Here is a 13,016-nt window from a genome sequence, read left to right as displayed (position 1 = left end):
CGGCCGGAGGGGGAAAGGGGGATATTACCCCCCCCCTCCCCACACACACCCCCACCCCCTCCCGCGCAGGTGAGCGGAGCTGTTCGTTCAGCACCCTCTGGGATATATCAGGGTCTCTCCCCGGAGGAATCGCCCAGAGACCCCTTTTCCTCCCCCTCCACCCCATCCTGAGATGGGAGGGGGAGAGTTGTATCCGGCAGTGCTGGAAGGAAAAGAGAGGGGGGGGAAAAAATATGTTAAAATGCGATAAAATGACGGTTAAAGGGATTAAGACAGGTGACCGATGGTGGTGCCAGGCGGCTTGGGGAGCTGGGCTGCTCCCAGGAGGGGACATTCCTCTCACCTGGCAGGGCCACAGCCCACGTCCTTCACATCTAAGGATCTTCATCACGACTTCGTTGTGCCCCAAACTTCTCACTTTTTAATTGAAGCTCGTCCCAAAAAAACACCCCAAGGAACAGCCTTCCCCCCTCCCCAGCTCCCTTCCCCAGGGTTTTCCAGGCCTTGACCGCACATCTTTCCAGCCGTGCTGATTTTTCCCATCTTCACCCCATAAACACGAATTATGCAAGTTCAGTTCTCACTGACAGAAGGCTGTGGCTCTGTTCCCACAGATTCACTGGAAAGATGGACTCCTGAAACTCCCAAGTTTGCCTGGGTAACTTATGCCCACCCTCTAATAAAGGCAGGCTTACAGGGGACATAACTGGAATTATATTTACTGGAATAACTGATGCAGTAGGATATACAAACTCAGGTAATACAAACCTTCTGCCAGTGCTTGAAGGGCTTTTCCTCCTCCCCTGCTCCAGCAATGCCTTTTATAAAAAGGATTATTAAAACTTCCCCTACAAACCTTTTGTAAACCAGATCCTTCACTTACCACACCTGCAACAGTACTTTGTGGAAAGCCACCACTGTGGCTTTGGTCACCTGTAGAATCATAACACAATGGAAAAGCTTTTTTTTTTTCTTTTTTAAGGCAAAAATACATTTTTTGGGTAGAAGAACCTCCCCATCAGCCAGGCAAAGCAGACTGGACAGTGTTCCATCTTGTGGAGAGCGCATTATTCCCACAGTTTCCTGAAATGTGGAGAAAATACAGCAAAAGAAATTTAAAAATCAACAGCTCCCATCATCTCAGCACATCTTTATCCAAATTCTGTTTGCTACTTACACAAGAGGTGGTACCTGCATGTGCAGCCTCTCTTGGCCAAGCTTTGGAGCACCATCAAACTGCTCACACTACACTGTAAAAAGAACCTTCAAATCATTCCCAGACTAACAGGAATCACATGAGGAGCCTGTCACAGGTTAAATATTATTATATTAGACCTGGATGCCAACTTCATCACACCTTAGAATAAGCAGCTCTATGTACTTTTAAACATTCAGCTCATTTTTTTAAAATAACTTTGGTATGAATATGCTTTATTCCCCGTCTGACAACGCAGTTATCCTCTTCACAATCACATGCCAAGTGCTCACTCTGCAGCACTTACAAGTCTTTTAAATCTGCATTTTCTAGTTTTCACCTGGAGGTAAAAAGAAACACTTCAAACCCAGCAATAGCTGGTACTGCTGCACCTGTGTGTGCATCAGGAACAACAACAACAACAACAACAACAAAAAATCCAGACATTTTCACTTATTTTGACCATGGGGACGGAAACCAGGAGAAATTAGAGATGGAAACAATCTTGGAAATCAGCTTGTCCAGCTTCCTGCCAATGGAAAACTGAGAACAAACAACACACCACAGCTGCTCCGGCCACTCCTGCTAAAATCAGCCAAATAGCCCTTCTGAACCATTTTGGCTGGGGTCACGTTGGGTTTGGCTACTGTATTCCTGAATTAAGCCCACCCATATTCCCTGGAACTTGTCTCTGGAGAGGGCTCAGATGGATTTGGCATACTGTAGCCATCACCTGGGTTTAGCTAACTTCTTTTCCCTTCTAAGCCATGAGGTTAATTCCCAACCAATCCTTTTTCCTTGCCTGCTCGGAGCCTTTCCCAAGGTCAGTTTGGTCCAACACCAGCATCTTCTGCACTTGGGTTTTCCCCACACTGCTCAGATGGATCACAGGACCTGGTGAAGCTTTGGAGTATTTTTTTCTTCACAGCAAGGCTGGCAACACCTTCTTTAGCTCTTTGGAAACCAAGAGCAGATCTATCCAACCCAGCAGAGTCAGGTGGGGAAAAGACAAGATGCTATCCCAAAGCAGGCAGTGGGGAATGTCCCTGACACCAGGAATAACCCTCTCCCTGCCAGAAAGCAAGGCTCCCCTGATGGGACAGCAGAGGAAATCTCAACAGAAGATTCCCTACTGCAAAGCCATGGAAAGAATTCAAGCCCAGGACTGATTTAATGGGACTGAATTGGTTTGGCTGGGCCAGTTCACGAGGAGTCAAACAGAACTGGAGGCTCATTGCAGTTTAACTTCTTGTCACCGAGGGTGCAGGTATTGTCTGCCATTGTGGCAGGGAGGTGAGACAGGACGGCATCACCTTCCTCAGCAGCATTCACAGCACTAGAGAGGGTCACAGTCCCTGTCCCTGCAGGGCCAGCAAGTCCTAGGGCAGCCCTGCACTCCTGCTGCAGGGCCACAGCGAGCCAGCTCCTCTGGGCAGCCGCTGCTCCCTCTAAAAGTTGTCTTCCTGAGGTAACCCAGCCCCTGTGTCATGCAGACACCGTACACAATCTCTCAAAGAAGTCTGCTCTCTTGTGCTCCAGCGCCTGCAGGAAGCCCTGGATCCTCTCCTCCCGCATGGCCGTGCATTTCTGCAGCAGAGTCTGTCGGCGCCGGGAGTCTCCGTGGGACGCACACCCTTCCTGCTGCAGCTTCCTTGTCACATAATCCTGATCCCTTTCCATCTGCTGTCGCCTCCTCTCCTCCATGTAGGAGTCTCTGGCCTTCTGGAGTGAAAAGCAGGGCAGTGTTAGCACCTTACCAGGCCTGTCAGCTCACCTGTGGCACAGATGTGAGGCAGCACAGGCTCTGCTTGCCCATCAACTGCAGGTTAAATGAAGGGTGGTTCTGGGTCTGCCTCCTCCACTTTGAGGCTGCCTGCTTGACTGGCTATGAAAAATACAGGGATATCCTTCTGGACCTTTCCCCAAGACACAGCTCTGCTCACACTTAGTTAAAATAGATAAAGGTCACAACACATTGTGAAAAACCCTCAGATATTGGAATCAGAGGAGCAGCTAGAAGAGAACATTTAAAGCCCAGATGTGCACACTGCTGTTCTCACCAGTGTCATTGCAGCATCTTTGATCCCGTTCCCCTGGCAGCTGAAAGGTTTTAGGGGATTCAGAACAATGATTTATAGGGCAATTCTTTGAGCAGATGATCAGGTATTGAGCTAATCAGCTTCAGAACAAAAGCAGGAATGGGCTCAGCATTCCCAAATGCCTGTAATCTAATAATGTACTGGCTTGAGACACAGCAGGATGGGCAGGAATAAGGCAAAGGCAGGAGCCATCCTTGCCTACCCTTCAAGTATTTGAAATCTTTTGTTGGAGAACACCACTTTCAGATTTCTCCTTATTGCACATGTCCTGGCCTGCAGCCTCCAACAACAAAAACACATCAGCAGCAGGCAGGAATATTAAGCTTCTATTTTTAAAAACAGTTAAACTGGTCACTGTGACATAACCTCACACACACACACACACACTTAGGGAGTGCTGGTGTCTCAAACAAGCAAAGAGAAATAATTACTCTAATGAGAGCCTGACTCACTCTTCCCCACACTTTCCCTGAGCCCAAGTGAGCCTATGCTCTGGCACTGGAAATAAGCTTTTGTTGTGCTGGGAATGAGAGCAGAAATATTCCCAGCCACAGAAACCCCACTGAATGGATGCACTCCAGGGCTGTAGCCCTGCTGATGTGAAACGCAGGGACCATCAGCCTGTTCAGCAGAAGCCTTCAACCCTCAAAGTGAAATTCTGTTTATTCACCAGAAAGGACTGGGCCTGACCCCTGCATGGGGCAGGCTGGGCAGAGAATGAATTCTGCATTCCAGAGAATGTAGAAACCTGCATTCTCTCCCTAGATCTACCAGGCACCAAGAGCAGGTTCTAGCTGATCCTGGGACTACCCGTTGAGCAGCAGGGTAACTGGAAAATTAAGATGGCAGCCATTAACTGTGATGTTGTTTGAGTCAATGGAAGGAGGAAATCTTTTATCAAATACTTCCTATTCAAGTTTTTTAATGTATTTTGTCACCCCCTTCCATCCAGTTGCCCATCTACACCCAAACTGCCTCGTGCATCCCAAATGCAGCAGCACATTCCCAAAGCAGTCACAGCTGCTGGAATATATCCTGGCTTCTCAGCAAGTCACCCCCTGGCTCCACCAGCCTCATTGACAGTAACCCTTCCACCAAGGGAATTTGTTTCATGAGATCTAGGTACTTTTGGCTTTCAAGAGCACCTATTCTAAATGAAAAAAAAAAAAAATCCAGCTCCTAAATCTCAGCAGTTCCTCTGAGGGAGAAATCCTTCCTTTGCACAATTGTGAGGTCTCTCTTGAAACCTTTCAGCTTTAGATACTGCAAAGTGGGTCTTACAGGGAGAAAACTGACCAGAGAACAAATCTGGACAATAAGAAACCTCGATAATAGCATGGCATGAGCACATCCAGCCACAAACCAGGACTAAGAAAAGATGAGAATAGCTGGGAACAGAAGCAGCATTTGTTACCAGTCAGAAACCAGCACCAGGAGCAAAGTCAGAACAGTGACCTTACTGTTCCAGACAGAGGCCAAGCTCATGGCAATGACAAACACTACTGCCTTTTTTGCTTCCCTCTTCATGCAGAAGGTGAACTGCCATTAGTTGTACTAATACAATGAACTGCTGGTAGGAAAAGGGCAAACTTGGTCCAGGAATAGGAATAAAAGAGGTTAAGGACGTGGAGAGTTTGGATGCTGCCAGACTGACTGCACCTGATTAAATTCAGCCATAACCATGACTGGCTGTAATCTCTTTGACAACTCTCAGAGGTCCTTGAAGGTAGAAAAGGGCAATATAATGCCTGTAAGAGGACCCAAATAACTAAGGAACAGACACACTCAGCGACCAAATATGGTGGAGGTTAAGAGTCACCACCCCAAGGTCCTCCTCCTGCCAATTACTGCTATCTCTGTTCTACAAGCTGCTGCCCCCCAAACTTCCTTATCAAGAGCTCCAGCTCCCACACTTGCTTTGCTTAAAAATAGCCAGATTACTAAGTCACTATTTAGTTGGCCAGATTTATCTGAACCAGTTCAGGGAGAGCTCACAACAACAGATCTAAGAGGAGAGAAAAAAATGTCAACGGGAACAATCCCTTCAGCAGGTACATCTGGACCCACCAGAAAGAGGACACTTGTCCACAGACTCACAGCTCAGGCAGCCCCACTTCAGCTCCCAGAAAGGAAACTCTAAACCCACTTGTTAAAATCCTCAAAACAACAGGGGGGTTAGAGGAAGAGCATGGAAATTCTCCCTGCTCGTTCCAGTGTGAGCTCAGCAGTCTTTGCTTAAGCCACTGATGAAGTGTTTGACTCAAACTGGTTGTTTTCACCCTGTAGCAGCTCAGGAGTCCTTACTTCTTGTGTGAGTTCTGGGACAGGTATTCCAGCTGGGGGAATGAGCAATGAGTAACAGAGACAGTGGTGGCTTTAGACATTTTGGGTATTGCTGAAAGCAGAGGAGTCTGGCCACACACTAAGATGTTGTAACAAGCCACATGGGTACAACAGGAGAAGCAACACATCTGGCACGAGCTGCTACTGCAACAGGATCTTAACTAACAATTCCTGTTCCCACTTTGCACCCTCTCACCTGATCTCCAGCTCTCCAGCTGTGCAGGTAACACTTGGTGTTGAGCTTTACCTCCCTGGGGCTCCCTTACCTGTAAAGCACCGTAGTTCATCTGGAACCGAAGGATTGCCTCACACAAGTTCCAAAAGGAATATTCTGGCCACAAGACTGATTGAAACACCAGGCATGAATGGGATGTCTGCAGAAAGTAAGATCACCAACAATTCAATCGTGGAACAAGGGTAAAAAGTCATCAAGATGCAGCTCTGCTGGGCAAACTGTGCCAGTTTCCCCACAAAGGTTTTACCTAAGCTGTGTTATCAGATTCTACTTAAAATAAGCACCAGCCAGGAGAGTTTGAAATTGCACAATACAGAGTCTTTCTAATTACTTTTTAATGCTGGGACACTAGTCATCCACTCCTGCAAAGACATCAGAATTCTTTCTAATGCTGTGCTGGTCTTCACAGAGGTATTTTTAATAGCTTGAGCACCACAGACTTATAAAAAAACTAAAATAGCAACACTGGGGTACCAAAGTCTGAGGGAGTAATAGTTGAACTGAGGATCAGGACACAACATTTAAGCCATGTAGTGACACTCCTTACTGCCCACTCATGGCATTTAAACTGCTCAATGAAGCCAAGAGTTGTTGTGCACCAAAGATACCCTCGAGCTGAAAGATGAACCCTTTCAGGTTAAAGCCTATTTTTGCCATCAGGCTCCTCAAAATTTCAGGTAAATGTGTTCCCATGGCCATCACCAAAGAATCTAACACTTGAAAGGACTCCTCTGCCACTGAGAGGAGCAAGCAAAGTGTTATTTCATAGCACTGACACCCATCCAAGGTACAGGTGTGCTCAAAACTGGGGGGAGGAGAGGGGGATGCCTTGGTAGGTAACCACAACTCAGGCCTGAGAGCTTCTGAGAACTTGCCAATTAAATAATTTGGAATGGGAACATTTGATGTGGTTGCTTAAAGGCAATTGGGTTTTGGCTCCAAACTGTATATGCAAAACAACATGTGAGCTTTAAGTGAAGCAGCTCGACTCAAATGTTCTCTACAAGCAGGTCAACACTGCCTGGCACAGGAGAGAGTGAAATGGAAGCAGCTTTGGGTATTTTAACTGCTAATACATGAACTTTTTATGCATTAGGAGCTTATTGTGTTTTAGCTTAGCAGCCCAGTCATGCTGATTTGGCTTTGCCACCCTCAGAACCTGTCTTGTGGCATCTTTATTATGGAAGTCAAACAGACTCCTGAAACTGTGACAAGTCAGGCATGTACATTAGATGTACATTATAGGGCTACACCTCCAGCTGACACATGACAAACATCTCTCCCAGGAATCCATAAATCCTTCCTGGGACTTCCTCATCCCAGGAAACACACTGCCAGGTTAAATTTATCAAAGCCAGGAATTTACCACTCACATGAGGAATTACCTAAACGTGAGGAGAGGACCAAAAGGATGAGCAATTCAGGATCTCCTTGACTGCTGTCACCTAGGCTGATTTATGATTCATTATTAAGTGTTTTCACTTAATAATACAATTTTAGATTTGTGCTGCAAGTTATTTTAGGCAAGAAACAGATTCCTCAGAGGTGCCCCAGCACTCAGGCCATGCAAGAAGTTGCCTAACCCTTGGCAGACAGAATTTCAGAGCCCTCATGTCAGCTCACAGCTGGAGTCAGTAGAACACTAGCACTCTTTGAGGTAGAGATGGAATATTGCAAAGAGAAAAGAAGGACTTTACCTGCCAGAGCAAGAAATCACTCAAGCGAACCTCTCCAGAGGTCCGGATCAGGAGGTCTGGGTCGGGGGAGTTGTTGGTGTACAGACACTTATCCAGCAAGGATTCTGACACATCACTAAAAGACAGACATATTTTATTAATTTATTGTCCTGACCTGGTGGATGTGGCACTACTAAATCAGAATTGCTGAGGGGTTTTACATAAACACAGGACTGCAGGTCAAAACTGGGTGGTGGAGCTGAACCACAGCCGGTCATCAGGTTGCTTCTGATGGACACTGCTGGCTGCTCCACAGGCTATTCCAAATGCTCCTTCAGCCCCCCCAGAGCATCCCCCTCCATTCTCTTTGAAACATAACAAAGAGGTGGAACCAGACTGTGAGGATTTCCAGCTGGAGCAGAGTGTAACTACTCCATCTCCTTCAGGGTGGAGGAACAGTGCAGTATTCATGATTCATCTGTTGTTTGACCTCATAGCTAAGACTGTCAGCCAAGCAGCCAATTGTTGTGACATAAAATCTGCCTTCACATTTGAACTAACTTAAGACACAGACCTAATTTCTTGTCTGTCTTGGTTGTGTATCTATCCCCATGGCAACTGAAATAATAAAAAACAAACATTGCATAGTAACTTTAAGTCATTTGTTCCAGTCCTACTGGTTTAATAAGATATATCTAAAAGCCACTTGGCTTCTGAGAGGTTGCTCATGTAGTGTAGATGGCAAGACAGGCAGGATTCACCCAGGAAGCCTCACAGAGAAAGCCAAGAGTTACCTGGGTTCGAGCAGTCCTTGTTCCACCCCCCAGGCCATCTCCCTCACAGCATTGCTGATCTCATGTCTCGATGTGTATGCAAAGCAGACATTTAGAAAGCATCTGAAAAGAGGAAAAGATGTGAAAAGCTAATCCAAGGAAGGTCCAGCAGGTGACAGTTATGTGTGACTGTAGGACAAAGATGAAAAAAGACGTGTAGCATGTCTGCCAACTCTCAGCCTTCAGGAAGAAGAGGGAAGACGTGAGGTATCAGCAATTTAAAGTGAGTGTTACTTACTTGTTGTAGTTCCTGGTTGCCAGCACAGCCTGGGCAATCAGCTCCTGAATATCCACGGGCAGGAGTGGCAGGTCCCCGAGGACACGGATACACACCCCGTGCTTCTTCAGGTTCTCCCTACACCCAACAACGAGAGTGAGGACCACAGAAAACAGGGCAGTCTCTACTGCACAAGTGCCACACCTGCCCTGTGTTACATCCACCAACAGCTTCAGCAAAACTGAGAATTAGAGAAAGGCAAAACCACCAAATGTTTTTCAGGTGTGCAAAGCTGGCTTGGATTTGATGATCCCAAACCATTCCATAGGGGGAAACTGCTCATTCCCCAGACAAGTTCCTGAGGCACAGACATAACCAAAGGCCTAGGAAATGATCACAGATTAGGCACCCCTACCTAAAAGTTATAAAAATCCATGTGGAAACTTAGAATACTAACACAGACTCCAGGCACCTCTAACTAATCAAAAATTAAGACAACGCTTTGATATTTAATGAAAACAAGGCATCTGGCACTCTGGTAGTAAATCAGCACAATCAGAAGCTCCTGCTTATCTGAATGCTGTCCTGTCCCCATGGTTTGGATGGGACTGTTGACACAAATCTGGGGGGGGGGGGAACTGTGATGCACAGGAGCTTTACATCCCATCCAGGCAGGCAGAGCCCCTCCAGACAAATCTCTAACTGGAGGTGGAGAAGGTTTTCCTTCATTTAATCCATTTCCACAACTTGTAACATCCCTGTAAACATCTCTTCATCACGTTCTGCTTCAGTTGCACCCTGTGGGATACAGACAGACATGGGAGGACTCTTACTGTTCTTCCAGGAGGCGACTGAACTTCTGTCTTGCCAGGTCCATCAGTCCGTCCACCTCCTCCTTGGAGCGTTTGAAGTTCTCAATGCTAAAGGCATAAACAGTCACCTCCTGAATGCCCAGATTTAAGCACCACCGTAGTGTCTGCAAGAAGAGAAAACATATCAGAAAAGCAGAAGTCAGATAAACAGACTGAGACAATCAGAGAGGCCAACAAGATCCAGCTTTTCCACTGTAAAACCCTCCTGTTGGTTCCCATGATGCCAAGACTGGATCAAAAGAAACAACCATCAAGAGCTGACAATGAAACCCACTAGATGTGAAATTCAGGTTCATTTTAAAGAACAGAAGGAAAACAGCACTTCCTGAAGATGAGAATCCATCACAGATATGGGACTAATCCAGCCAGGGAAAGTACCTCTGGTAGGTAATGTTATAAATTTTATAGTACTGTACCTTTCAAAACCTCTTCCAACCTGTTTCACAGAAATAAAAGCTTCAGGATCTGTAAGGTAGATATTTTAATTGAGTATAAAACTGAGGGGAAAACATCTGAATAGAATGATTCTGCAAGATAACAAAGAGGGAGGAGCTGAAGCTGTGAACCCTGATGACAAACGTCAGCTCCAAGCCCAGGAGTGACTCTGGAGGTACCTCCAGGCACTGACTCCAGTGAAGAGAAGGAACACAAGACACCAGTCCAGCAGCAAACACAGCTCAAACCTGCACCACAGCAAGGCAGCAAACACCCTTCCCACCTGTGCCAGTTTATCAAAGCCTTCTGAGTGTCCCTGCTGTCTCTCCACGTGACACTTCTGGGCGTACCGGCGGTTGCCATCCATGATGAAGGCGACGTGCTTGGGCATTGGACCTGCCTGGAAAACAAGGAGAAACACAACAGACCTGAAGGGGAACAGGCATTTCAGCCACAGAGGGTTCAGCCTCACTGGTCCTGGCAGCACTGCCTGTTTGTAGGAGTGCAAGGGTATGAAATCTGCAGCTGGAATGAGTAAGGTGTTCAGCTCCTCTTTGTCAACCCCAGTATGGGGTCTCCAAAAAATCTGTCAGTATTGACAATTGCCTAAACTAAAAAGCAAATTTGCCCTCCCTGTTTCTCTCACATGAGAAGACTGCAGTACTCAGGAGAGCAGTGCTGCCACAGCAACCTCTCTGCAGCCACAGGGGAGGGTGCACACAGTTTTCTGCTGCGTTTTTATTATACTTCAAGGGCCTTTTCACAGTTAACTTCAGAGAAAACAAAAAGAAGGTCATAAGACTTCCCTTCACAAAGAGGACTATTCCTTTCCACTGACCTCACTGGGTCTGAAGGGCAGCACCACCAGCCTCAAGCCTCTGCTGACCAAGGACAGAATTTTCCTAGAACTGGGGAGTTATTATTCTAATCCAGAGAAACTCAGTTTCATTTCTTAAGACCCCCAATCCGACCATCTCTCTTCTCTCCCTCCCTCCCATGCCCTGCCTTCATCAGCAAGGGCACACAGCATGGAAGGCTGGGAGTGTAAGCTCATTATTGGCAAGCTCTGACTACAGCCTTGCACTTTTTCAAGACTAAGCTTAAATAATCTCCCACCCTGCAATGCTGCTCAGGGATGTACATCCCATGCCAGCATTAAGTGCACCCTTGCCAGCAGTGCTCCCTTTCCAGAGACAGTTCCACCCTGAACCCTGGTGAATCTGCCAGTTCTTTACCCATCCCTTACCTTAATGATGTTGGCACAGAACCTCTCTATGATGGTCAGCTCGCCCTCTCTGATCCACGACATGTTTTACCCAGAGCTTCTTTTCCTTTTTCAAAGGGAAGATGAAAATAAAGGGGTTAAAGATGACTGTTTGAGCCCAAAGCAAACAAACCACCTTGAAAAAAATCAGCTTTGACTTGCTGTTCTGGAACCCTTTATACTGTCTGCACAAGTCCTTTGATAAGCAGGTAATGGGGAAGCTCAGGAATGAGCTCTGGAATTTTCCAGCTGTGTCATCCAAGTGAATCCTTGCTGGTGGCAAGGAAACCACCACTGAGACCTCCAGCCAAGCTGGTACAGACACACAATTTGGGTGCCACTCACAGGGCAGCATCAGCACAAACTGACTTTTATGAAGCCACAACCTGCACCACAACTGCCCTGTGCCCATGTCACCCACTGGTACTTCTTTGCCTTCACAAATAAAGAGCTTTGGCCTCTGCAGCTGTAAAAATATTGTGGGGGTTTTTTTACCACAACACCTGCACATCAAATCCTAAGATGTGGTTTGAGCTAACAAGTTTACTGAATTTCCAGCCCAGACCCAGCCACCTGGATATCATTCCACCCTCCAGGGGCAGAGGCAGATTCAACTACACCGATGGCATTATTGTTCCATATGGGCTTTCTCTGCCTCATTCCTCAGGAAGGGATCTCCACCCACAAGACATTAAGGAGAGGAACTGCTGTTTTAAAGCTCTTAACCCTCCCCTTGCACAGCTCGGGCTGAGAACATCCCTACGCCAGCTCTGGCTGTTCATCAACCTTTTAGGGGCGATTTTACAGAGTCACCTTAAAGATAAACCTTCCCAGAGCAGCCCCTTGTCTGTGCCCCGGGGCAGAGCACGGCAGGGCTGTGACTCGCCCCCCAGAAGCCCCGGGACGCCGCTGCCCCCGCCTCCGGTTCCGAGCGGGGGAAGGACCGGCGGTGACTCAGCTCCCGACAGCCCCCCCGGGCGAGGGGGAGGCGGGCACGGGGCGGCCCTCGGGGCCTCCACCGGGAGAGCTCCGGTGTAACGAGGCTCCCCCGCGCCTTCAACCCCCCACCCCCGAGGGGTGTCCCGGTGCCCTCCCCCCCGGTGCCATCCGGGTTCTCTTCAGTGGCCAATCCCCGGTGCCTCCCTGGCCTTTCCCCCGGTGCCCGATTCCTCGCCCCAACGTCCACCCGGTGGCCGGTTACTGCCCAGTTCCTGCCCGATGCCCGATGCCCAGTCCCCCCCGCCCCGATGCCCCCGGATACCCGGTACCTGCCCCGGTCCCCTCCCGGTGCCCGTTTCCCCTCCGGTGCCTGGTACCTTCTCCACTCCCCTCCCGGTATCCCGCCGGGGCCCAGCTCCTGCCCAGTACCGGTGCCCTCCGCGGTTCCCTCCCGGTGCCTGGTACCTCCCCCGGTCCCCTCCCGGTGTCCCCGCTAATTCCCGGTTCCCTTCCAGTGTCCGGTACCTCCCCCGGTCTCCTCCCGGTGTCCCCCCTAATTCCCGGTTCCCTTCCAGTGTCCAGTACCTCCCTCGGTCTCCTCCCGGTGTCCTGGTACCGCCCCTGCCCCCTCCCGGTCTCGGTACCTACCCCGGCCCCCTCCCAGTTCTCCCCGATGTCCAGTTCCCCCTCGGTGCCTGGTACCTGCCCCGGCCCCCTCCCTGTCCCCCCGCGGTGTCCCGTACCTCCCTGTTTCCCCCTGTTTCCCCCCGCATTCCCGGTACCTCTCCCGGTCCCTGCCCCGCCGGTGCCCCCTCAGCCTCGGCCGGAGCGTGACGTACCCTTCCGCTTACGTCACGGGCGGTGTCCAGGGCGGGGCGGGGCCGTGCGCATGCGCGGGGGCTGTGAGG

The 13,016-nt window shown here is 48.8% G+C and overlaps 1 protein-coding gene across 6 annotated transcripts; it reads right to left on the bottom strand.

The window, feature by feature from the left end:
* Nucleotides 1-541: 541 nt before the first annotated feature.
* Nucleotides 542-12,977, bottom strand: DHDDS (dehydrodolichyl diphosphate synthase subunit). Of its 6 annotated transcripts, XR_003530597.1 has the most exons (10): nt 12,882-12,970; nt 11,152-11,239; nt 10,189-10,305; nt 9,432-9,574; nt 8,620-8,736; nt 8,343-8,444; nt 7,570-7,684; nt 5,904-6,011; nt 1,192-2,917; nt 542-1,083 (listed from the first exon to the last, which is right to left on the bottom strand). XR_003530597.1 is itself a non-coding variant. In XM_027661236.1 (9 exons), exons 2-9 carry the CDS (start codon nt 11,212-11,214, stop codon nt 2,681-2,683), a joined length of 1,002 nt encoding a protein of 333 aa, XP_027517037.1. In that variant the 5' UTR covers nt 11,215-11,241; nt 12,890-12,977; the 3' UTR covers nt 542-2,680. The 6 variants fall into 6 exon arrangements, 5 of the variants coding, with proteins under 5 accessions (XP_027517037.1, XP_027517036.1, XP_027517038.1 ...); XM_027661236.1 differs by having other exon boundaries at nt 542-2,917; nt 11,152-11,241; nt 12,890-12,977; XM_027661235.1 differs by having other exon boundaries at nt 542-2,917.
* Between the last annotated feature and the right edge of the window lie 39 nt (nt 12,978-13,016).

Source organism: Corapipo altera, unplaced genomic scaffold (genome assembly GCF_003945725.1).
Source record: "Corapipo altera isolate COAL_440 unplaced genomic scaffold, ASM394572v1 201, whole genome shotgun sequence".
Lineage (NCBI taxonomy): Eukaryota > Metazoa > Chordata > Aves > Passeriformes > Pipridae > Corapipo > Corapipo altera.
The sequence above is the reverse complement of the archived record's forward strand: the minus strand, read 5'-3'. Positions and strand labels throughout refer to the sequence as shown.